Raw genomic sequence first — 25,555 nt, 5'->3', positions numbered from 1 at the left:
TATGCTATTTATCCTTGAGAGTCTTTTACTAGCACTGTGTCTATTTATACTCACACAACTATAGCACCCTCCGTAACGCCAATAATTCTCAATGCGATGGTATTTGTCGCGGCGAGCAAAAAGCAGAAGCTGTCCCCCCTCAGTGGCAGGCTGTCCGGTGACGTTGGCAGCGTGTCACACAACTCGGTGACCCGTGGCTTGTTCCTACCTGGAAAAGAAACGGAAAGAGGGAGACCAAATCATAGGGCAAGCGGCAGAGGCATTCCCATAAAGGCTTAGTGGTTTTGCCAGGACAATTAAATTTGCTTTACAAGGAATCCGGTAGGTTTAGAGGAAACTTGGAGATCTGTGAATGTCAAGAGCTTCTCAGCCTTACAAGGCAAAGCTGTTAGCAGTCTGCTTCGTGTCGTTACTTCCGGAGGTATCCCATCCTTAGCAAATTCTTCAGCTCCCTCAATTCACTCTTCAGTGACAGCGCTCTAGTTTGACAAAAGGGGAAATAATTGCACCCAACAAGCTGTCATTTTACTCTGCTCATGGAAGAGGTGATAGAGGGAGGGAGCAGATTCAACATTAGCTCATTAGTTAATATTTACATCAAAGAAACGAGCTGGTCTTCTGGCTGACCTCTCAAAAAAAAAAAAAAAAAGATTAATTTGTTTGATCGGGACACTTAAAAAAAAAATTAAATCCTATTTGATAATATTATGCAATAACCAAGGCACACAGAGCATCTGGACCTTCATGCTCTGCTGGTAAGTGTGTCTGCCTGTTCAGAGGCACACAAATTTCCTGGCACTGGCACGAGCTTTTTGAGGATTAAGCACTGGTTCCCCGGGCTGACATTCTCCGTAAAGGTCAGTTAGCCTTTCCCGTGTCCCCTGTCAAACTCACTGACACTGAGCCCCTTTCCTTTGCTAAAGATGATTCAAGCCTTGGAATATGCTCTTGACTAATGAGCTATTTTGGTTTCTGAACCAGCTGTTTCACTGGAGCAAGTCAATGTAGCTCTGATTTGAAGTAAAAGGAGCCAACTTTGGCTTTGATGTCCTTAGCTGCTTCGCCAGTGTCTGTTTCAGCAAAGCCTCCTAGCAGACACACAGCTCGTATCCACCAGAGTGCTTCGAGCAGTAGGTCCCATTCCAGCTCCCTGCAAGAAGGGACGTAGAGCAGCAGAGGCTGCTTGGCTGAGGTATCTCATCAATATCTCCTTGATGTGAGGTCTCTCAAATACTTCCCTTCTCTCCCTGCCTTCTGTGCCAGCCTCAGTGTCATGCTGTCCCCTGAGACCTTGCTTGGTAAATTCTGTGTAAAATCTCCTCCCAGGCAGGTCTTTCCTCCCCGCCATGCTAATGCTCCTGATGCTCTACAGCAGTCTCTGTCCCACCAGCTCACCACCATGCCAGCTGCATGGATGAGGCCTCTCCTTCAGTCCCCAAGCTGGTCAAACCTGTGTTCTGCTTGTGTCTTGGATCAGGTCACATTCATCTTTGAATGGATTCTTCCACTTTATCTTTTCTCTCCTTTGTGGTCAAAGAAATCTCTTTCTTGGTGTATGTCTCTATGTAATAATCTAGGAGAGCCAAACAAATTATAGGGGGTTTTGAGTAGCCATATCTCCCTTTTATAGCTAAAGAACTTGGGCCCAGCAATATCTGGTGTGTAGCCCAAGGCCATAAAGTCTGTGTCAGAACCTGCAATTATATCCAGTTTTCTGACTCCCATACTCTTCTCTTAGGCATTAGAACACCTATAATGGCTCTCTTCTACACTGCTCCTTGCACACTGCTAATGAACGCTTTCTTATTCTATATTTAATGATTTCTTATCATGTACTCGTTATCATTGTACTCAGATGCAGTCTAACAAAAACATGCTTTCTCTTTACTAAAGCAACGGAAGCATATACTTCTGCTGACGCTTGGCTTCTTCAGCTCATGGACCAGCAAAGTTTTTTTAATTGCTGAGTTGTCCTTAATTCTTGAAATGTGCTGAGACAAGTCCATTCACATAGCGTTTATCTACCGATGAATTGGAGTTGTGAGCATAAAATCCAGACTTCTTACATCAGTTCAAACATACCAGACATTCTCTGGTTCAGTTTTGGGAAAAAGCTATCATGTTGCTTATGGAGCAACAGTGGATTTTATACATATGACTTACACTCTGGTTTTAGCGTAGGAATATCTGAAGCATGTATCAGTGAGTCATTTGTTAAAGTATTGAATCCTGAAGCAAGGAAATAATTTTGCTGATTGTGTTTCTGTGCTTTCTAGTATGTGTCATGGAAAACATTGGCTATCATGCCAGACTTTGCCTCAGAGGAAGGTCATATTCCTTTAGCACCTCTTGATTAACACAATACCTGAAACTCCCTTCCCTACTTTTAATTAGTAAGCATGATTGAAACCTCTGTGGGTATTTCTAATAGTTGCAGGAATGCTGAGATAGTGGATATTTACCTGTTCTGGCCTGCTGGGCTGGAAGAACCCAGAAGTCATTTGTTTACATTAAATTTCCATTTCTGGTGAAATTTGCCCACGAAGACTCCACAGCTGAAGGGTGCTATATCTGCTAACATGCTGAGAAGTGCTATAATGATCTTCCAGATCTTCAGAACTGTCTAATTTTTGTCACTTGAATCTTTCAGGCACCTCCTGTAACACAGAGATAATGCAAAGCCTCATGCACCCTGGAGGAAACGTTGGCTAAGTGGGATTATGTGATGATGAAGGGCCAAAATAGTAGAGCTGTGGATGGTGAGAGCTCTGATGAGCCATGGTCCTATGGCAAACAACAGGCTGAAAGCATATATGAGCTACTCAGTGGAACTGTGTGGGGATGGCACCTCCCGAGCCTGGCTTTCTCTCCGAGACACGGCAGGGCAGAGGTAGTCTGGTGCAGGAGGGCAGTCAGGCAGAAGGAAAGCGGCCATGGCACGGTACCACGGGTATGTGTGCTATGAGCCTGTCTGCAGAAGAGCTTGGCTGAGAAGATCTCACCCGTGAATCATGAGATCTGATGGATGGAAGTGGGCAGATGAAGAATGAAAGAGCCTTTGGGTGAGCTGGACCGTGGTATCCCAGTCACATCCTTTTGCTTAGCCTGCGGATGCTGCAGGGAGCAAGCAGTGCCTCATCATGTCAATAAAGGAAAGCAAGAGCTCTGTTGGCGTAGCCACTGTATAACTGAAGGCAGTTACATCAGCTCTGTCCCAACTACCTGGCAAGTCGTAGCAGAAACTCAGGATTTCAGCAATGCTGTTCAGGGTTCACAGGGTTTTCAAGGGGATTGTCAGCACTGTCCGGTGCTGTTTGCTTTACAACTGAGTAAAAAATGGTGTGGAGGAAACTAAATTGGTAGGGTAGGATTTTATTTCATTTATGTTGTGATTTCCCAGCTCAAGCTCTTTGTGTGAATATTGGGCAATTTTTTTCCATTATTCCTATAAGTTAATTGCGGGAATTTCTCTTTTAACCAACAAACAGACAAAAACAAAACAGCACAACAACCATTTGGTTCTGTTATTCAAATGAAAAATTATATTGGGATGCATGCATTTATTGAATTAGAACATTTATTAGTTGCTCATTTATTCCTTTAACTATGACAGGAAATTTTCTCTTTCTGATCTTTCCCAGCGTGGTTCTGTCTGGGAAAGCTGATAATATCTCTCATTTTAACTGCTGTTTCTCATCGTGCTTTTGTCAGACATGATGGTTGCAAATGAAAGGTGACCACAGAGGGAGTGGCTAAGAGGTCATTGCTGTATGGGCTGATAATTATTAGTCGCAATACATATTGGGAAAGGCTCTTCATACTTCATAATTTTATATGTCACAAAAATAGTTTGTTTTTGCTCTGAGCCTGATAAATTGCTGTTTCAGCTGGATAACTGTTGCAGCTTGTTTGATTACAAAATCTTTGGTCATCTGGATAGTATTTCTGCAGCATGGGTGAGAAGTCACGGTAGTAGTTCCAAAGCTTTATTAGGAAGAAAGTTCTACTGTTGCTGTTTAGCATGGGATAGGCTATGAAGAAGACAGGATATGTTAGAAATGCCAACACTGTAACTGATTTTTTTTTGGACATTCTTTCTACTCACATCATAAATTAAACTCCTTTCATTAGGGGCTCTCTATATATAAATTATCATGGGTGAAAAATGTATGGGAACATCTTTCTTCTAATTTTCCCTTCCAAAGAAAATCATATATTAATTAAACTTAACATTTTCTGAAATGTTGCATGCATATGGGTGTGGGATTGAACATGCAAAGGGCACTCTGAAATGCTTCTCATGCTGCTATTAATAAATAAACCTTACTGACAACATGCATTGACAACATTGTTGTCTACTGTACTCGTTTAAAAAATAATAGTTTTGTGAATTTCTCAGCAATATAGTACAAACATAACTCATGCAAAGAACAGTGGTTCAAAAAGGGACTGAAAACCTCATTGTTTAGTGGAATACATAATCTGCTGACAGCTCTGTTCAATTTGGGCTTCAGACTGTAAACTCCTAGCTCAGGTTTTTTATAATCTTGGTGTGAGCTCACTGATTGAAGAACGGACAATGGAAGGGCAAGCCAAGGGCTCCAGATCTTACTAGCATATTGTTATATCAGATTCTCAATTCTAATTTGCTGTACAAAATGCATGTTTATCCCATGAGCTTGGGAAGAAGAGCTCAAAATTGAGATTTTGATGGTGACAGTCGCTAGTCTGAATTGGCAGCACCTGGAAATTAAAAGATGTGCTAAGAGATGTGAAGAGATGTGGGCTAAGAGATGTGAACGAGCAGTTCCTCCCAGGGTGGTGCTAGTTCCCAGACCTGCCCCTCAGGCAGACTCTGTGCCACAGGGGCCAATGCCCTTCTAAGAGGGTGTGCTGAAAAATACAGAAGCAAGAGATGATCCTTTTACCCTTTGAGTAAAGCGGAGATTGGCACTGCCATGGTTCTGGTGTTCCCCCTCTGTACTACTGACTTGCACAATTTTCTGAAGAAATGGCAAGATATACTGCTTTGGGAATGATCCTGTCCTGATTCTGGAGGTGCAAAAGATATTTCCTGCCTTTGGCTGAGAGCGGAGAAGAAAAGGTATAGCTAGCACTGCACTAGAATTTTTCTCAGAAACTATTTTTTTAATCAAAAAAATATTGATGCACTGTGATCAAAACTGAAGTTAAATGTCTCATTTTGAAAATTGTGGCAGATTTTTTTTTGTATGTACTCTCTTTTGAAAATTTCACATTTTAAAAAAGCTTATATATATTTTTAACATAGGCTAACTCAAATTATTGGCATGAAATATTTTGATTTACTCCAAACATTTTTTATGGTGCCCTTTGAAAAATGTTAGGTCATCTAATTTATTCAACTAATTCAAACTGGGAAATCTGCCAAATTCTTGAAAGTTCTCCAGAGACAGGAAAGGATTATACTGTGGCTTCTCTAAACTCTAGCGTTGTCTTCATTTAGCCCACTCATAGCTTTAGACATTGGGCAACGACTACAAATACTGATGGACGGTTTCTTTAGCCCTGGGTTAGCTCTGGCCTATTTGAGGTACTGGTAATCTCTCCTCGGAAAAGCAGGTGATGACACACAGATCACTGAAAGCAGAAGTCTTGGATGTCTTTTACGACCCAAGCAGGAGAGAGCTGCCCTCACCCATATTCCAACCAATATTTATTGCTATTTCATACCTTTTCCTGATGCTAATGGGCTCTTTGAAGGAGGATGCCGTTCCTTGACCTGTTTCCAGCCTTTCTTCCTCACTGGCAGAGGCAGAGGCTTGTGTGTGACGGCGGTGATGCTCTCTCTGCAAGTTTCTCTGTGAAGGGGGTCCCTGACAGCCAAAGGAGTTGTGACATTACCATACATACACCTATGTACGCCTTCATACGCCTTCAACTCTAAGACCATGAAACCTGTGTTTCAACATAAAGAACAGTTGACTGGCATATTCTTCTTTGATGCTAGCACAGCCATTTAGATTATGGCAGACTCCTGTCTATGAAATGCCAACAGAGAAAGTTTGGATTATTAATACCACCTGGTGACCTCAGGATTTTTAACATCCAGCTCTAATGCAGCTAGCTACCCCCCTTTCAAGAGGTTGTTTCTTTTTATAATCCTATATGTGACTTGTTAGGTATCATTTGTAAATCATAGAATCATTTTGGTTGGATAAGAACTCTAAAATCATCAAGTCCAACCATTAACAATCAACACTATCTTGGGCACTTCACAGGCATAGTTTATAGCCTATTTTTTTAACTGCATTGAATTTACTTCAACGCTAAGCAGATAGTCCACTACTGTGTAGCCGCTTTTCCAAATTTATTCTTCAAAATGAAAGGAAATTCATCTTATTTTTGATGTGCTTCTACAGTTTCCCACACACTGGTCTGAACTTCTGGGCTGTAATTCCAAACTTCGAAAAAAATGGAAACTATCGATAAGACATGTGGCTTTCTCCTGCATTTGAATGTGTAAAACCATCTGGTGGAACATACCTGTGGTTTGTTTTTTTTTTAGTTTTTTTTTTTTTACCTTTTACATGAATATTAACATTGAGTGAAAGCCTCACTTTCAGTCTATACAGAAAATGTATTTGCACCAAAATAGCCCCTTGTGAAGTGTGCACACAGCAATGGCACTTATAACCAGGCATTTCCTCATTTCACTTTAATTTCTAGGTATGCAGGGAGTTGCTTAAGTAGGGAATTAGCTGACTGGAAGTGTTCTCTGATGGTGAGTGATGATTTCATGAACATTTGAACAAACCAGATGCAGAATACCACAGCTGCAGATAAGCAGAGTTGTATTTTTCACAGGAATATTATTCTGCACTTGCAACCTGAGGTGATGGAGGCCTTCAGTTATTCAGTGCAGAATATAACCAATGCTATCAACAGCAATGCTATGTCAACAGCATCCTGGCTTGTATCAGAAACGTGGCCAGCATGACTAGGGAAGTGATTGTCCCTCTGTATGTGGCTCTGGTGAGGCTGCACTTCGAATACTATGTTCAGTTTTGGGCTCCTCACTACAAGAAGGACATCAAGGCCCTGGAGTGTGCCCAAAGAAGGGCAACGAAGCTGGTGAAGGGCCTAGAGAACTAGTCTTATGAGGAGTGGCTGAAGGAGCTGGGGTTGTTTAGCCTGGAGAAAAGAAGACTCAGGGGAGACCTTTACAATTATCTTAAAGGAGGTTGTTGTGAGGTGGGGATTGGGTTCTTTTCCCAAGCACGAGGTGATAAGATGAGGGGAAATGGCCTTAAGTTCTGCCAAGGGAGGTTTACATTGGATATTAGGAGAAATTTCATTACTGAAAGGGTTGTGAAGCATTGGAACAGGCTGCCCAGGGAAGTGGTTGAGTCACCATCCCTGGAGGTCTTCAAGAAATGTGTAGATGTAGAACTTAGTAACATGGTTTAGTGGCGGATTTGTCAGTGCTAGGTTAAATGTTGGACTAGATGATCTTGGAGGTCTCTTCCAACCTGAACAATTCTGTGACTCTGTGCTTCCTTAAAAAGGGTTTCCTCTTAAGTGACTGCCTTGAACAGATTTTATTTTTTTTTTCCAGACTGCGGCTGATCAGCATTGCAATTTTCTGGAGGAAGAGTTGCTCTTGTGAAGTGATCCTGACTGAGAGAAGCTGTAAAACAGGAGTGTAAAATCCTGAATGGCATGAAGAAGGTAAGAAGGGAGCAATTATTCATCACTCATTATAGCCCAAGAACTAAACATTACCAGCTGAAATGTTTAGTCCGTTTTTAAACTTTTTTCACTTGCTAACCAACTAAGCTGTGATGAACCCTAAACCACCGGATGTTGTGGATGTTGAAAGCATACACAGTTCAAAACCTGATTAAACAAGCAGATAAAAAGTCTCCTGCTGTGTATTAACCTTCAGCTGATGAAGTTCTGAAGTTGCAGATTGCTAGAAACTGTGAGGACATATCTGTTTGTTCCTTGCTTTATTTACGTCCTTCCTAAAAGCACTCAGTTATTAGATGTACATCTTCAAGTAGTGTGCGTGCAGGGGGGATTTTAGGAATAGACCAGCTAGACAGCAGTATTGCACACAGCTTCCTACAGTTAGCTGATGAGAGGCTTCCCAAGCTGGTGGTTGCTTCGGGACCTTTGTACTCAGTACCCTTGGACTTTCCATCTGCTGATTTCTCAGTGGATTTTCTAAGCCGTAGCACTTGAGCTTTCTCCTCACACACTAAGAATTGTGCAAGGCATAGATCCTGGAAAGGTGACTGTGAAAGCCATGTGGTCTCTTTGCCACTTACCTAGGAATCAAGGCTCAGTTGCAAAGTGCTATCTCTGAACAGCAAAGATGTGATTGCACAGAGATAAATTCATGTGTTTGCTAATCTGTTTTGCCACCCTATTTAACAGATGCCAAAAACTTGTCTTCTCAGAATGTTTTTCCCAAAGCTCTATTAATTTACTGTTTATTGATAAACGTCAAGAAAACAATGTCAGGAAATAACTAGAAAAGACTCAGGAAAAAAAAAAAAGGAAAACAGATGGAAAATCAGTCCGGGGAGCATTGCAGCTCCTCGACCATTTCATTTTCCTTGGGTGCCCCCTCGTGTCCATCACTAGTATAGCCAAATGCATTTGGCCTGGCACTGAGAGAAAAAGAAGCATCCAGCTGCTATCACTATCCTTATAAGGTTAATCCATTTCGAAATCCTTTGTTCCCCCTCTATCTAGTTTCCATATGACTTCAGCTCCAAAGAATCTGTGTGTAAATTTGCAGGTTGAATGCATCATTTATTTTGTCTTATTTTGGACAGTCCAGAACCAAAGAAGGTTTCCTCTGTGTTTTGCCCCCACTCCTGTTATGGGCACATCCCAAACTTCTCGTGAGAGTTCAGCCAGACTCTTAGGCCAAATTTTATGATGCATGATCACAGCTGAGATCCCAGAGAGCTGTGGATACTCACATGCTCACAGCAGCTGATCAAGTCAAGGGATTAAACTCTGTGCCTCGTACTTTAACCGAAAATATTTCCCACGCGTGTGGGTGAGCTGGGAGGCTCAGTACACAGAAGGTTCAGCTATGATGACAAGGCACAGAGTCCATGGATTTTCTCTCATATGATGCGTAAGAATCTGCTTCAAATTAGTTTATTTATAGAAGAAGACTCGTTCCTTCTGAAAGTGCAGTGATGTGTCATCACCTTGCTCTAGCATAGTCCCTGCTGTGTTGTTCAGCATTATCAGGAGCAGAGTGGGATTCCCTTGCACTCCCACCTGTTTTTGTACAGTCCTTTTGCATTATTCGTACTGTTGTATAAGCAGTAGGAAAAAAATATATATTCTATTTTTCATGCAAATGAGAATAGTTCCTCTCTTTGAAACCCAAACACACCCCCGAGGTGGGGGGGGTTGGGGTTATATTCGGGGTTCCTGCAGACACAGTAGGAAGGAAATCGGTCAGTCTGGGCTAACAGACATCCTGATCACCATTTTTTATTACACTTAGAAGTGAAAATAAGAGGTATGAAATATGACGGTAGGTGAAATAGAAAACAGGTTCTTTTCTCCTCTTGACCAGAAGGGCAAAATAGTGCAGGGACTGGGGTTCCGTCAACACAAATTTTTAATCTGTCAGTTCTAACTCGAATTCAAGCTTGAGATGGCTTACTAAAAGGTTATTATGCTATCCTAAGTGAACTGAGTAAATGGTATTGGTCAAAAAGGTTTTAGTTAATCCTCTTGCAAGCAGAAAGGACAAAGATCTTGCAGTGGAGAAGAATGACTTACATTTCGGCCAATAGAAGATGACCAAACATTTGAAATATTTAAGGGCTTTTGTATAAGAAAACTTTCATGAGAAGGAGGCAAAGGACACATTTCCTTATTCAGTATTACATTAAATCATTAAATAAGCTTTTTTTTTTTTTGGGCACAGCAGCTGTATGTGGTACACTCACTGGGGCCCTCTGGTGGTCACATTCAAAATGAAAAACTCCAAACTTGTTTGGGACTCCCGGGAAAGACTGGTAACACTTAAACAACCAAAACACCACTAATTTTGCAATGGGGATGCAAAATTTAATTCCTCATGGATCATAAATACATCAGCCTCTACTTAAGTGAGTTAAGAATGAACTTTTTTAGGGAAAAGTATTTCATAACTGTTTGCTGCAGGGTTTCTTGTGTTGGTGCTGACTGTCATAGAACTGTATGATGAATGATCTGGTTTGGCAGTTGTCAATTAAAATGTTCTGATACTGCAGAGACTTTGCTGAGTGAGAAAAAAAAAAATATATATTATTTTTTTTTCATGGGGCTTTCTCCTCCTATAAATAACAAAAATATTTGTTCAGGAATTGTATCAGGAATATAATTTCCTCTGACATTATCTACATGGTGTATAATTTTGTGAGATTTCTGCATTGGGCTTGTGTATTTCTAATGCCAACAGCTGAAAGTATACAAAAATACTGCTGTGGTATCTATTCTGCTCAGTTTCGGTCAGTGGAATGCCACACTAGTTCATGACATATGGGTTGTGTGATAAAGCAAAAAATAACCCTGGCTGAAAGTGTATTTGTTGGGTTCAGGAATGAATAACCAAAACAGTTACAAAGCACTAGACTTAAATGCTGTGGTACCTTAGGCAAAACTCAAAGTACCTTACTGAAACCGATTCATTATGCCCCATAACATTTTTACCTATTTATTATCATAGAATGGTCGAACAGATTTGATTGATGAATAATTTTTGAAGCATAACAGAAGCATTATTTTGAAATACGAGTGTTGTAGCCCCAATTTTATCTTCAAGGGAACACAAATTGGCATACAGATGAGAAAACGAGGCCCACGCTTTTCTCTGCCACATATTGTTACACAACTTTTAGTTACTGATGGCGTGTACACAATTAATTATTATAGGCTTGATGGCATGTCAAGAATAACAGAGAGCAGTCAGGCATCTGAACGGGTTGCCCAGGGAGGTGGTGGAGTCTCTGTCCCTGGGGGTGTTCAAGGAAAGGTTGGACCTGGTGCTTAGGGACATGGTTTAGTGGGTGACATTGGTGGTCGCGTGGTGGTTGGACCAGATGATCCTGGAGGTTTTTTCCAACCTTAATCATTCTGGGATTCTGTGATTCTATACCACCTGCCACCCAGAGTGCAAATTTCCTTTTTTAGTGCTACTCTTTTGTCCACAAATGAAACTACCTGAGTGGGAAGGACAAAGACTGGCAGAAAGGAAACGTTTTATCGTACAGAAACCGTGGCATGAATTTATTAACAACTTAAATAAGCTTAGATAAGAAGCCTATGATGAAATGAACGAAACCTAGGGAAACTTGAGTGAATCTTTGTGGTCTGCCTACAGCCTGCGACCTCTCCCTTTCCCGCAGCTCAGCAAGAAAAGCTGACGGGCTGGCTTCGCAGAACATTTAAAACACCTGAGGAACGGAGATATAACAGCCCTGTCGGTGAGGGCCCCCAGCTGCTCCCCACAAACACCCGTGTGAGGCGACTCCCCCAAGGCCGTGCAGGCGCCGCCCCGCCGCCATTTCCTCGCCCCCTCCCGCCCCGCGAGGCGCGGCCACGTCTCGCGAGAGCCGGCGGGGGGCGGCCGCCGCCGCGCTCCTCCCCGTGCCGGTACCGGCGAGCGAGGCCTGTGCGGGGCCGGGCCGGGCCGCGCCGGGCGGCGGCAGCGGGGGGCGGCGGGGCCGGGCCGGGGCAGGGCAGGGGGCCGCGATGCCGGGCGGGCGGGTGTGCGCCGCTTGCGGCTGCTCGGAGATCGAGGTGGACTCGGCTCGCGGGGACGCGGTGTGCACGGGCTGCGGCTCGGTGCTGGAGGACAACATCATCGTCTCCGAGGTGCAGTTCGTGGAGAACAGCGGCGGCGGCTCCTCCGCCGTGGGGCAGTTCGTGTCGCTGGACGGTGAGCGGCGGGGACGGGACGGGACGGGAGGGGCGCACGTGGGACGGGACGGGGAGGGACAGGGAGGTGCTGGGGTGGGGACAGGGAGGGGTGCTGGGGGGGACACGGAAAGGTCCGGGGGGGTTAAGCGATAATACGGAGAGAGGGTGTTGTGGGGGGACAGGAGAGTTATAGGGGGACAGGGCAGTGCCTGGGGGTGGCAGTGCTGTGGGGGTGAGGGTGCTGTGCTGCAGGGTGTGGGGGAGCGGGTGCTGGATTAATAAGAGGCAGGTGTGGGGAACAGGATTCAGGGTCGGTGCATGAAGGATGGGGTGCTGGGTAGAGGGGTTTTGGGGGCAGCACGCGGAGAGGAGAGCTCTGCAAAGCATGGGGGGGATGTGGGAACCAGCGCTGCGCCAAGTGGAAATGGGAGAGGGGCACTGCCTGCTGCATGAGGTGGGGGCAGAAGTGGGTGAAAAGGAGTTGGGATGGACGGGGGAAGGCGCTGTGCGAGGTGGGGGAGATGCTTCGTGTGCGGCAGGAATAAGTGCACGAGGGGCTGGAGCTGTCGGTGGGGTGGGCTGGGTGTGGGAGGGCTGGCTGCACGGGGAGCTGGGAGGTCTGTGAAATAATTTGGGGTAGGAGATGGGACGGTTAGGTGGCTGATGGGCAGAGGGAGTGCACGGCGGCACAGAGGTGACGTGGTGGAGGCAAAAAGAGGCTGGAAGCAAAGGGTGAAGAGTCTCATTGTGTAAACGGGTGGGTTGGGGTGTATCCCTGGAGGGTAAGGGATGTGTGCATGGAACGGGGCTGCATGCAGAGGATATGGTGTTTGGAAGAGGGTAGAAGGAAAATAGGTGTGGGGAATATGTATAGGGAGAAAGAAAATGCAAGAAACATGGGAAGGAGCCTTGTGGAGGAGCTTAGCAGTGAAACAAGGGGCCTAAAGGGCTATATGGCTGTGGGGAAGAAAGAGTCATTGTGGTGGAAAGGGCAGCACTGCACGGTGGAGTTCGGGAGTTTGTAGTCTAGGGTTCCTCTAGATGTCTGGTGCCATTGTCATCTTCTATCTCAGGGCAGTGGTGTTACATTTCTTCTTAAGCTTCTGACTAACTCACGTATCCTACACTTTTCCTTGTAATGATGTGGGGACTAGATTTTTATGGACTTGTGCTGCTTTTTACCTCCCACCCGAAATTATGCAGGACAGATGGCATGCAAGCTAGAACTCATTTTGGGAGCTATGAAAAAATATCAGGAGAGAAAGAGAGAACTGTGCCGTGCTGAGGTTCTTTCCTCTTTGGGCTGAATTGCACAGCAGTTTTTGAAGTTCCTTTAAGGGACTTTTTGTGCAAGTCCTGGGGTGCTGTAATTGGCTTCTCTTTTTAAATGGACAGTGCAGTAATGAATTTTGAATAGATAGTTCCTTGGTCTTGTGTAAATAGTTAGCTATCATATGATGCACTGAAAAATAACTCTAGCACCCATGAAGACATAACCGCTGTGAAAATAGGTGGGCGTGTAAGAGTGAAAAGCTAATTGGAGCGCATTCTAGCATGCTTATGGTGGCTTTATCTGGCTGGCACAAGGTGTGGCTGCAGGGGCTTCACTGTATGTTGATACTGTCATCTTCTAGCACTTAAGTCCCCGTGTGCATGAATGTTTGCATTTTGGTGAAGGCTGCTTGTGAAAATAACAGAACACGACTTTCAAACTAATGCTGATGTAGGTTTGCAAAGTTAACGCAAGGATGAGTGAGAGGCCCTATTTCACACAGTAAATGTTTTAAGAGCATTCGGGTATGATAATTTCTATAGGTATAATTTGTTATGTTCCAAGACAAATGCTTCTGTTATGTCATGAATATTTTTCTCCCTGATCTTTAAACTGAGTAGTACAAGCTAATCTGAAAAGATGTATTTGAGCTGTAGTAACAGTGTCTTTGTGATGTATGCTTGTCTATTATGCTTGTATGACATTGATTTAAGTACTTGGGAATGGGCATGAAACTCGTTTCCTATATAAGGAAGACAAAATTCATTCTTCTCTGAGTGTTGTCCTCTCTGGATAATTTGCAATGGAATGTAATTTTCTTTTAATGTGTTTGCTGAAAACGACGTTTTCTGGTAAGCTCTAGCTTTCAGTGATTCTTCTGACTATATAGGCAGGATTCAATCAAAGTTACCTGTTTTTAACTTCTTTTCTCATCATCTCTGTAGGCTTTTTAGTGCTGTGGCTCTGAGGGATCCTCAGTGTATGAAATGCCTTGGGCTAAGTTTCCTTGGACTGCGGTGTGGTGTTCGTGGGCAGCCCTACAGTGTGGAGTGTTGCAGTGTTTGAGGTGCCTGGGCTACCATTTTTGAGACCCCGATTTCTGATCAGTAGGGGTGGGGGACTCAGAGACCATTGCCCAGGTTTTGCAAGGTGTGAGGGCTGTCAGGTTTTCTGGCGCAGAGCTGGGATTTGAATGGGTCTCTTTATGTCTGAGGAGTTTGGATTTCCTGGTTGTGCAACAAATCTTGTGAGATTCCCAAGCCCCTCCAGGTTCCATAAGAGCCATTTGTGTGCTAATATATGTAGAATAGCTATAGATGCCTTTATTCATTATTTATTTTCATATTCAAAAAAAAAGGAGGAAATGGAAAGCACTGAGATATTGTTATTGACTTCTCTTTGGTACATCTGGCAAAACCTTTTATTTTGCCAAGCTGCGTGTTAAAGATTCAGAATCTTGCATTTGTTTGCTGAAAGAGGGAAGAGGCCTGTGCTTCTCAGTATTGATGCAAAATGGCCTGTCTACCTTGTGCCAAGTCCTTGACAGTAAGCCCAGCAACCGACACCTGGGAAATCCCTTCTTTTGTTCTGGTAGGGTTGGAAGAAGGCATGAGATCACAGTTACGTTTCCACAGGCAGTACTGAAATTTGGATGTCGGTGTGCCTAGCATAGGAAGCCACAGCCTCAACACTGATGCCTTTCACAGAGGATTGGTATGGCCAGTACTTTCCAATGCCCATGCGTATATCTGTTTCATTCCTCAGACAGTTTTAACAACTGAACATGGGTGTGCTGAGAAAATGAGGGGCTTGGAGTGAAAGATCTTAGTTTGCTGCTGAAGGGAAGTTTTTGAAAAATGTAGGCTAGTGAGTCAGTTGGGCAAAAGGATAAAACAGGTGGATGTGCAGGTAAATATGGGGGAAGAAAGTTTTTTGGCAAGGTGAAGTCATGCCTTGCAGATTTTTTGGAGCTTTCTAAAAAAGTCACTAAGTATGTAGACAAAGAAGATAGTTGGATTTGCAAAAGGAGGTCAGCAAGATCCTTCACCGGATGCTAAAGAGTCTGAGCTGTCATGGATAAGAGAAAGTCATTACAGAGAAACTACTTAAACAATAAGTAACATAGGCTATAAATAAATAATAGTAATTCTCATGAAGGAGGTGGCAGTGAAGTTCCACAGACATCTGGGCTGTCTGATAATGTGGAAAAGAGGTGAATGTTGTGTTAATGAGACTTGCTGGCAACACTAAATTATTTGGGATAGTAAAGACTGTACAAGAACCAGTTTCTACTAGTAGTCTGAGTAGCAGGACAGCACATGGGATTAAGAGTTGTTTGAGAGTTAGGATTGTTTCTTTCTTCCATGTGTGAGATGATGGAATTTGGACTGGTCAGTGTAGCTTTAGAAAGAGGTCCTTTAGGGTTTCAATGGATAACTATAAAAATATTTAGCTCAATGTTCATTCACACTACAAAACAAATAAATAAAATGCAGTATGGCTAGGGTAATGTTAGAAGTTTTCAGGAAAAGACTGTAACAGTGCAAGTCACTGTTCTGTATCCACAGCACTGTCTGCAACTTAAATACTGTGCGCAGTTCTGGTCTCTTCCTCTGTTTTCCTCTCCATCCTCAAGATAATGTCTAGTAGAGCTAGAAAAGATAGAGAGGGAGATAAGGTGATCAACAGGAGCATTTCTGCTCTTGAGAAATGACTGAATACACTCAGCCTCTTCAGACTGGGAAAGAGATGATTGAATGGGAACATGATAGAGGTCTGAAATCGTGTACAATATCCTGGTTTCAATGAGCAGTTGTTCAATATCACATAATGCAAAAACTGGGGAGCACTAAGAAAGCTACCAGCTAGCTTTTAAAGGTAGCAAGTAGGATGTTCAGAAGCATCAAGAGTGGTTGTTGTTCTTTTTGTTTTATTTTTTTTTTCTTCCCAGAAAACAAAACAGCCCCCATTTCATTAAATTGTGGGTCTTAAGTGGTGGATGTTAAAAGTTCACATGGGTTCAAAAAGGACTGAACAAACAGGACAAAAATGGTGTGGCCATTAAGAATAAGATACAGTTTCTGGCTCAGGAAATCCATATGCCTTAGATCTCTAGAATCAGGGCAATTGCACAAGAGCTGTATCATGACAAGCTTTGCTCTTAAGCTTTGTGCTTGTAGGTATGTCTGTTAATGGTCATTACCTTTCAGAGGCAGGATACTGGACTGAGACCTTTGGTCTGACTTGGTGCAGCTCTTCTTCTGAGTCTACAGAGGAAGATTACGTTTTTTTCTGAGCTCTACAAAGATGCTTTTGAGGGTTTTAACTGTCCTGTTAAAACCTGTCTAAGAATCTGAGGGCAAGGTTTCTCAGTATAAATGGCGGGTGTCCCTCAGTATTAATATTGGTTTCTTTCAGCTTTTGTTTTGGGAAATGGTAAGAACAAAACTCCTCTGACGTTGACAATTATATAGATACGTTATCTCTTGAAAATACTTAATTAAGTGACCTTTTTGTGAGAAGTTTATAGTAGAAATATTTGTGATTATGAGAGAGTCTTATTACTAGGTGTCCAGATATCCAGACTGCAAGACAGAAATTCGTTTAGAGAAAGGTTTATCAAGTTGCTTATGCAGTACTTCGTAATCGGGGTCATGAAATATTCCCAATGGTAGTTGGGGGTGTTTATAAAAGCACAATACCTAATTTTAAGTACACAAAGAGGGTGCTAGGCCATGTCAGTCCTGATGAGGCACCCTTTGGAGATGGGCATGATCTGGCTGTCTCAGCTTGTGACGCCAGTGCTCTTCATTGCCATGATCTTGATGGAAGAGGAGAACGTGGTTGTAAATTAGCCTAATCCCACAATTCTTTTTACTGCTGCCTCTCAGGGAGTGGTGAGTCTTGTCTTGTGAAGCACCTGCCTCTTGGTGTCTGGTGGGCTGCTAAGTCCCTTCAGTGCAAAGGATACTATCTTCATGCTCTAGGAGGGAGCTGATGTGTATCTATCTATTGATTCGCTGGTAGGGAAGTCCTCAAAGCACAAGCTAGTGAAAGCTTTGGTAAGCCCCATGCTGTTCCAGTTAATTACACTTCTAAATTCTGTTGCAAGTGGTCACAACCAGGTAAGAACCTAGCCTCAACTCTTAATCCCGGCCATGTTGTTCTCTTGAAGCTTGTGAAGGCCATGCGTAAGAGCGTCATTCTTGAACTTTATTAAACTGTTGATTCAAAAGTCTGCAAGTACCAATGGAAGAGAGTTGTCATGTACATTTGAGCTCCAAGGAACTGTTATTTGCACAGAATGTTTGAAATATGTGCTTTTCCTACAGGAATCTAGTTTTTGAAGAGTAACAGTTCAGTTTATAATTGACAGCAAGTTCAGACTCTCACAAAATCATCCAAAGAGGTTGCTGTCTCTGTCTTTGTGCCAAATTTGCAAAGTATTTGAATTAAAATTCCTCATTTTCCTAATTGAAATTAATGTAATCTGTTTTTTCCTTCATACTCAAGTTCTTAAGACTCCTGTCAGTCATAACATATGAATGCATCTCAACAGCGAAGTACAGTGATGCAGGGTCTGAGAATGAGCTACATTTCTACCTCCTCGTTATCCTGTAATTGTACACTGGAAAAAGGAGCTCTACTGAGCCCTTCTCAGATCTGCATAGATTTTACAGTCGCTGCTTTTGTAGAAAGGCAAATTGTTAGTTGTATGCTGCATCTGAAGGCAGTGTATCCTCTGATCACTCTTCTACTGTGTCTGCATAGGAGTACCGCAGTCTTGTGGTACTTGTTGGGAGAAACCGCTTTTACAAGTATTTTCCCTGAGGCTGACAGGAAAAATAAGTACAAAAGCAAAGATTGTGTGGGGAGGAAAGCTCAACGTGGAGCAGACTTTGATAGTCCAGATCTCTTCAGATTTTCTTTAAAGAAGCTGAGAAAATGGAAGTCTAGGGCTTCAATCTGACACTAATCAAAGGGGAAGAAAACAGCTCCATGCTGATGTGCAAGCAGTGCAGCAGCGAGCTGGAAGACAACTGAAAAAAATCAACGTTGGAAGATAGCACTGCAAGACACACTGAGCTTGTGATCCTGAAAGATATACTGTGCCTGGGGAAGCTGAGCTTTAAGTTTCAGAAATGGTCCTTAAATGCTTGGTAATTAATTGAGAGAAATACCATCTGATAAGCTTCGTAGGAGTAACCCATAAGGCAGTCTGGAAATCTCATGGATCTCTGTGCGTGCAGCTTGTTGCTGGGATGAGAGCTGTCAGCTTCAGGACACTACGGATCATAGTGGCCCTGAGCAGCTTCCACCTGTGGCCCAGGACACTGTTTCAGCCCCCCTGGTCTATCAGGCTCTGTCCCGGTAAGGCCATGGCAGGGCTGGTCCCCAGCTCGGCTGTGGGCCCCCACAAGCTCACCTAGGGGCTGATGTCCTGGCCTGGTCTCAGCGTGCCCCTTGGGCCCAGTTTGGCCATCCTGGGGCTGTGTCTGATGCTGGTTCCCCTCAGCGGGCCTGATTCTGTCCCTCAGCCACAGGCTGGCGTCCTGCCTGGCCGCAGCTCATCCCTGGGCCCGTGGAGATGCCTGATGCCCTGGGCTGGGGCTGCCCCTAGCCTCCTGCAAAGTTTGTGGTCGTATCTCTTGTAAAAATTTAAATCAGAGTTATTTTGCATAAGCTTTTGACTACCTCTTGCCTAGCATTGTCCTCCCTAACCAGCTGCCTATTTTTACAAAACTTAGAGAAACTTTGTAGTTTTGAGACCTCTACCTCAGTTCGTGTTGAGGTAAAGATCTTGTCTTTGCTGTGCCTTGTTCATTTGATGTCAGGTTTAGTCAAGAAGGTAAATGTGGAGTTAAGTGAAGAAGGGACTTTGTTGCTCAGATATTGGTGGCTTTTATTAAAAAAAAAAAAGTTCCAGGTAGGTAATGGAGGTGATGGTGTTTCTAATCGTTTTTATCCTGGCCGTCTCTTATCAAGTTGCCTAGTTCATAGCAGCATGAAATGAAACTGTATGTTCATTTCGATGCGGTCATTCTGGTGAAAAAACTGGAATGGAGGAGACAAGTTGGTGGAACTAGGATCATTTCCCAACTCCAGATAAGACCTACAGGATATTTTATCATCAAATGCATGTTGTGGAAAGCCTCGATAGGAGGGTTACGGAATGACTGTAGGCTTGTCACCGAGACAGGATCCTTGCCCCGCAGGACTTAACGTGTATTTGGGATCTGAGATGCGTGTACATCACCAGCATCTCTGTGTGAGATTAAGCAGCATGACTGTCCTGAAACAGGCTTATTTGGAATTTCTATTGGGTTTGGTGGCTTTTGATTAAAAATAAATGATCAACTAAATTACAAATGCGCATTTTTTTCTCTGAATGCCGGAATGATGTTTGTTGTTTGAGATGTACAGTAACTTGTGTGAATTAAAGTCTTTTAACGTGTTCCTATGTAGTAACTAAGCCAGGAGGTTTTAGGAGGGTGATAAACTGTATAGGTATGGTCGTAGAAATGGAAGATTGCAAGGGGCGTTGACAACTAGTCCAGCTTTGTCACTGAATCAGGATCCAGTAAAGCGCATGGCTCTTGTGCAGCATATATATATATATTTAAGATTCTTCATCTGCAAATGTACATGAGACTGCAAAATACCAAATCGAGGCTGGTGGAACAAATGTCACTTGTAGAAAGTTGTTTGCTTGCTTTTGCTCATAAGGTGAACCAGTAGCCCTTAACACACCAGCAAGCATTTGTTAAAACTTCTAGTATAGGAGGTTCCACAAATTTTGTTAAGTAGTCTCTTTCAAGTATTACAATATCAAGGGAAAGTTTATTTTTGCTAATCCAAGTCTTTTCTTGCAAGTATACTATAAGCAACTTAACTGCAGCGACCAATTTGCAGTGCTGTAAATGCTGAACGTGTGCTCTTACTCTGGAGCATCGCTTGGCAAATTTAATGTAGGCTACCCTTTTGTAAAGCTATGGTATGCTCAATTTCTCAGGTGTGCATGTGGAAGCTTAGTGTAGAGTTTTGTATATCCTGCTTTATCCTTAAAAACTTCTTTGTTCTTAGATCTGAGAGCGTGAGCTACATTGACCTCAAGTACAGTACTTGACTCAAGTTTGACTTGATCAAAGTATTTGAGTCTTCTGGGGTTTGTGGAAATGAAGTATGTTGAATAGTGGAAAGCTATGGTCAGCAAACTGGAAAGAAGAGAGGGACTAGATACACGGAGGAAAATGCTTTCATAAAACTTAAGCTAAGCTTATTAACTATTCATCTTCTGTGCCTTTCTTTTCCCTCTTGAACTTGAAAGTACTGACAGAGTGAGACAGCTGGTAAAGATGATGATTTCTGTATTCCTATCAGATTGTGTTTTTTGACTTATGACTTGTATACAATAAAGGATTATTATGTATTTTTCAGTCTTACAGAAGTGGTAGGAGTAAGGGTTTTGTTTTTAATGGGTTTCCATGTAGGACGTACTGATAGACAAAGTCCTGGTATAAAATATTTCTTACCGTGCAGCCTTGAACAGTCCTGAAATAGATTCCAGCAATAATACACATGCTAAACTTGAAACTCTGTGAACTGAAAATAAAACTATCAGCAAAATTCCTCTTATCTGTGGTCAGGATTTCTAGAGATGATGAATTCATGGTTAGTTTTAAATTATGTAGAGTGGTCATGATGTAACTTGCAAAACAGAAGAAAGTATTGGTATACTGTATTTGCAGACCTTTGGGGGAAGTTTTGAAGAGTATGCGTGTTTCACTTTGTGCTAGGTTTTCACTTTTCTGGTTGCAGAACTAATCATCTTGTGTTGGGAAGGAAGAGGGGAAACTTGCATCTACTTCATGCATAAAATAATTACTGCACATTTGTGACTTGAACGGAATCACTTTTTGCTTCTCTTCTGAAATCCTCAAGGTGGCAATCTTGCATCAGAGCTAACTATAGTGTTTTTTTCCTGCACTGAATGTTTTATGTGCTGTCCTTGTGATGGCAACAAACGCTTGCTTGAAGTGCTGCAGCGTATACTGCTGTCAGTTGGGTAGATGCTGAGTGTTGCACGTAGCTTGGACGCAGACTGACTTTCGTAGACTTGTGCAGTCTTAAACTTGGGCGTGGTGGACACAACGGTATGTTTATCTCCGTGCTTGGTAGTTATGAAAATAAGCACATAGAAAACTAGCTATGGGTGGACTAGATTAAAAGTTTGTCTGTATAAATTTATTCAGCAGTAGTGTTTCGGCCGGCTGTGGTGCATGCACACAGATTTGTTAAGCTCCTTTTAAAATGGCTGAGAAAAGAAGTCTACCGATTTTAGTTGTTTTCTGTGCTCGGAAGACTTTAATTGCATCATTTTACTCTTGTAGGCATGAATTGTAACGGGACATTGACCCACTCTCCTTTTGACTTTCGTGGTCTGGCTTTAATAGGAAGCTCATTAATTTTTAAGATAGATTACCTAGCCTACCCTGACTATGAAACAGGTGGTGGGATGCAGTCTGCATTGTTTACTGATTTTATGCTGGGTCTGTAAATACGTGGGTTTAAACTGAAACCTTTTCTCCTATCATATGTGGAAGAAAGGGCTGGAGTTCTCCAGTTCTAATTTCACAGGGAAGAGTTTTGGTAGCCTTGGTCCTATCGAATAGCAGATACATTTCAGTTCCACTTGCAAGCAGCTTCATTCCTGGTCTTCACTTGCTTGCTCATTTAGAGGAAACAAAACGCATGACACCAGGAGCAGTGCTGTTTTTTCTCCAGGTGTTGAATCTGAAGCTCAGAAATAGCCAAGGTGCCAGGGTCTTGGCCCTTCATAGGGGAGCTGTGCCTGATGGAAGCAGACATGGGGGCAGGCACTGTGATTCAGCACCGGAGTGACTGGGGAGGCCTTGCATGGCTGGCGTTGGAAGGGGCACTTCAAGATCATCCAGTCCAAACCCCTTGCCCTGGGCATGGGGTTATGAGCAGGGTCTGGACCTGTGGAAGCTTTGCCCAGGTATCATCAAGTTTCCAGGTGTATGGCCTCCATCATCTTTGGTTCTCCTCATTTTGTGTCCCAGGGCACTGCATCCTGCTGAGATGACCCCAAAAATTTGAGTAGCTCCTCTTGAGCTGCCTAGCACATCTCTCCACGCCTTCTGTTGTCCAAAGACTTGATGTTTTTGTAGGTCCCTTCCAACTGAATTCTTCTAATTCAAAACTTCAAAAGTGTCCAAAGTTAACAGGAAGGGGAGAGGAGGCTTCAGTGAAGCAAAGCTTGAGAATCTGAGTGAGTTTCTAAAAATAACCAGTAGATGACAACGTGCCCTGGGAGGCACCACCTCACTGAGGAGGGTATTTGAGTTGGCTTAGGGAAATGTTAGTGTTAATGTTGAGGAGTTGGCAGGCAGTGCTTGCAGACACCAAATACTTCTCGGATGTATTTTTTTTTCTGTCTTGAAAGCTGAATGTGAAAAACCAAAAGCCTGTTTAATTCATTTCTGAAGTTGTAGGGGAAAAATAGAAAAGGTCAAGAAATGTAAAAACTTTAGTTAAGCTGGAATGTTAATTCAGTTGTGCCTAGCAATTGCTGCTCCCTTCCTTTGTACTCTTTAAATGACTAGCTTTGTAGGGTTTTTTGGTCTTTAAATGAATTTGATGATTTCACAGATTTAAAAAAATCTTTTTTTATAGTTTCTCTTTTTAATACCCAACTGTACAGATGTATTAATGAGTTTGCTTTGCATTCCCCATGTGAAGATTAAAGCTGAGGGTGAGACTTCATAGTCCGTGGAAACGTTAGTTTGCAGTTCTGAGCGTGCAAGCCCCCAACAGACCAGTTTTGTCAGCTTTCAAAGCCGAATGCCAACTCGAGCTGAGAAATGGATGCAGCAATTCTGCTAGCAGAGTTTGTAAGTTAGGTTTGTTGTTAATGGTATTGTTATCACCGCTCTATGATTGTTTCAGTGTAGGCTTTTTATTAGTAATACAGAGACCTATTAAAGAGCGATGTAGCTCTTCTGATGATGATAGTCATAGTCCGACAGAGTTGAGTGTTGTCATGTCTTTAAAGAGCAAGAGGACTGGAGGAGCGTTGTGGAGCTGTGGGACGGCTGCTGTGTGAGCCTGCTACCCCCAGCACGCCCTGCTCTTCCTTCCCACTCCTGCCCTGCGTCTTGCGGCCCCCTCAGCTGCTGCTGTGCCCTCTCCTGCTGGAAGTCAGATGAGAGAGATGGCCCGTGGTAAAGCAAACCTTGAAACAAGAAAAATGGGGGAGTAGGAAAGAATTTCTGGAGTTAGATTTGCTGCTGAGGAAAAGGTGCATGAAACTTTTGTCACAGTTTATGTATTTTTGCGAGGTAAACCATTCTGACTAGTTGTACACCAAAACCTGCATGAGCGCTGGGATAATTTGATAGTTTCTCTCTGTTTTGCCTGATCAGTTCGTTTTGGTAACCGCAAGAATAGAAAGGAGAGGTTGCTGACTATAATAGGCAAAATACAGGGTTGGGAGGCTTACCTCTATTCATTGTGGAGATCACCATTGACTGTTTTTCATCTCTAATTAGGATGTTGAAGTACTTAAGCTTTGGGGCATTTATGTGAGAGCTTCTGATTATTGTTTGTTGAAAGGATCTGCTAATGAAGGGAAGGTGAACTTGGTTTCTGTTGTGGACAGCGCTGGAAACCTAATTTAAAGGTTGCCTGGAAAAGTAAGCTCGGAAGACTTGTAGACAATTCTACCAGAATATTAGCTGTTCTGTTTTTTTCTCAACAAGATGTTTATTAAATACAGCTAAGAGACTAGCTAAGAAAGTCTAATAGAAGCTCAGGCCGTAGTTTCTCATGGTTTGGAATTGCTATGGAAGTATCTTACTCAGGTGTGTAGCCGAAATACCCTGAATTGCTTTCCAGTGGTACTCCATGCCTTTGTATGTTTCTGTCCCAAAGCCATTGTAGTTTGCTCCGGAGAGCTGGTGTAAGATGAGAAAACATAGTGACAAGAACTTGAGGAAAACTGTAGGCATGGCAGGAAACTAAGATGACTTTGCTTCTTATTCTGAAGAGCAGACTAAAGTCCAATTACTAGCAAATTTCTTGTTTTCAATCCTGTGCAATTTAGCTTTTTGGTCACGCTGTTAAGCTGATAGATTCTAATATCCTGCTTGGAGTAGCCTGATTATTTTTTAAAAACTTCCTGCTTTAGTAAGAGACTATTTCTGTCCTCAGTAGTTTAATTCCCTGCTCTGGAAGATTCGTTTGCATGAACAGTTCCATTGATTCCCAGAGGACTCTGCATTCAGACTTCTCAGCATTGGCACAGACGCGTAAACCAGCCTCTAGTTGATGTTAATTTACAACACAGACTTATTTTAGTCTCCAGCCTTTCAGGGTGTAAACATAGCAGTTCCAGACTTGTAGTTTTTGTAGCCCAAGTTTCGCAGTGTGTCTAATGTTAAAGTGAAGTTATTTTAAAGTATGTGTTACGTCTGTAGTAGCCAACACAAGTCATTATTGAATGCTAACTATGGTTTTTATGTTCTGTAGTGCCAGTAATTAGCTAGTAAAATTCAGTATTGAATATTCTTCAGACACAAAATATAACTTAAGAATTTTTCATGTTTTACTTTGAGCAGTGTTTCATGATACTGATTTTCATATTCTGCCCAAAATAAGTGATGTGACGTTTTTGTGCTTTATTTGGAACTGAGTTTAGGGGGACTTAGAGTTTTGTATGTATTATGGTATCCTGAGGAGGAAATAAATGGCACAGGGTTTGCATTTTGTCTTAAGTCCTTCAAGCGCTCTACAGTATCCTTTTTAATGTAATTTGGCATGTTGTAAATTATACAGATACCAAGTTCAGTGACTCAATAAGTTTCCTTTTAATGTTTTAATTCAGCTATTGCATTTGATGTATCTTTTATTTTCTTCCCTAATAGGTGCAGGCAAAACACTGACCTTAGTAGGAGGATTCCATGCCAACCTGGGAAAGGAGTCACGAGCACAAACTCTACAGAACGGTATCCACAAGCTTTAATCTTGTTGATGTGACTTTTTTTAATTAACATGATTGATTTGCTATTAATTTGTAGTTTTGAATGTGACCTCAAAACCTTGGCAGGCCACTTGCTAGTCAGTAGACAAGTCTGCCAAGTGCTGATTTTTCCTTGTGCTCTCATTTGGTTGTTATACCTGATTTATGAGGTCAGGTAGATGGCTGACAAAGGGTAATGGCACCTTACAAGTACTATTGGAGTTTAAAAGGGCTTTTTCAAGGTTGATGTGCCAATTGCACATTTTTGTTATCTGTTAAACTACTTCAGCTTTTTATTTCATCAATTTTCAGCGTTCTTG

The 25,555-nt window shown here is 42.7% G+C and overlaps 1 protein-coding gene across 3 annotated transcripts in view; it reads left to right on the top strand.

Annotated features, from left to right (window-relative positions):
- Positions 1 to 7,592: 7,592 nt before the first annotated feature.
- BRF1 (BRF1 general transcription factor IIIB subunit) overlaps positions 7,593 to 25,555 on the top strand; it is a 175,142-nt gene continuing 157,179 nt past the window's right edge. Inside the window, exons 1-2 of one of the 3 annotated variants that reach the window (XM_083839101.1) lie at positions 7,593 to 7,710; positions 25,141 to 25,221. Coding sequence is in view for 2 of the 3 variants with exons in the window: in XM_083839100.1 (XP_083695226.1) it covers positions 11,755 to 11,941; positions 25,141 to 25,221 (268 nt within the window). In the remaining variant the exon portion in view is untranslated. Of the gene's footprint in view, positions 7,711 to 11,002; positions 11,942 to 25,140; positions 25,222 to 25,555 lie in introns of those variants that run through there. The other 2 variants (XM_083839100.1, XM_083839099.1) reach the window with 2 other exon arrangements.

The sequence above is a fragment of the Anser anser genome (assembly GCF_964211835.1).
Source record: "Anser anser genome assembly, chromosome: 5".
Taxonomy (NCBI): Eukaryota; Metazoa; Chordata; class Aves; order Anseriformes; family Anatidae; genus Anser; species Anser anser.
This window is presented reverse-complemented; position numbering and strand designations above follow the sequence as displayed.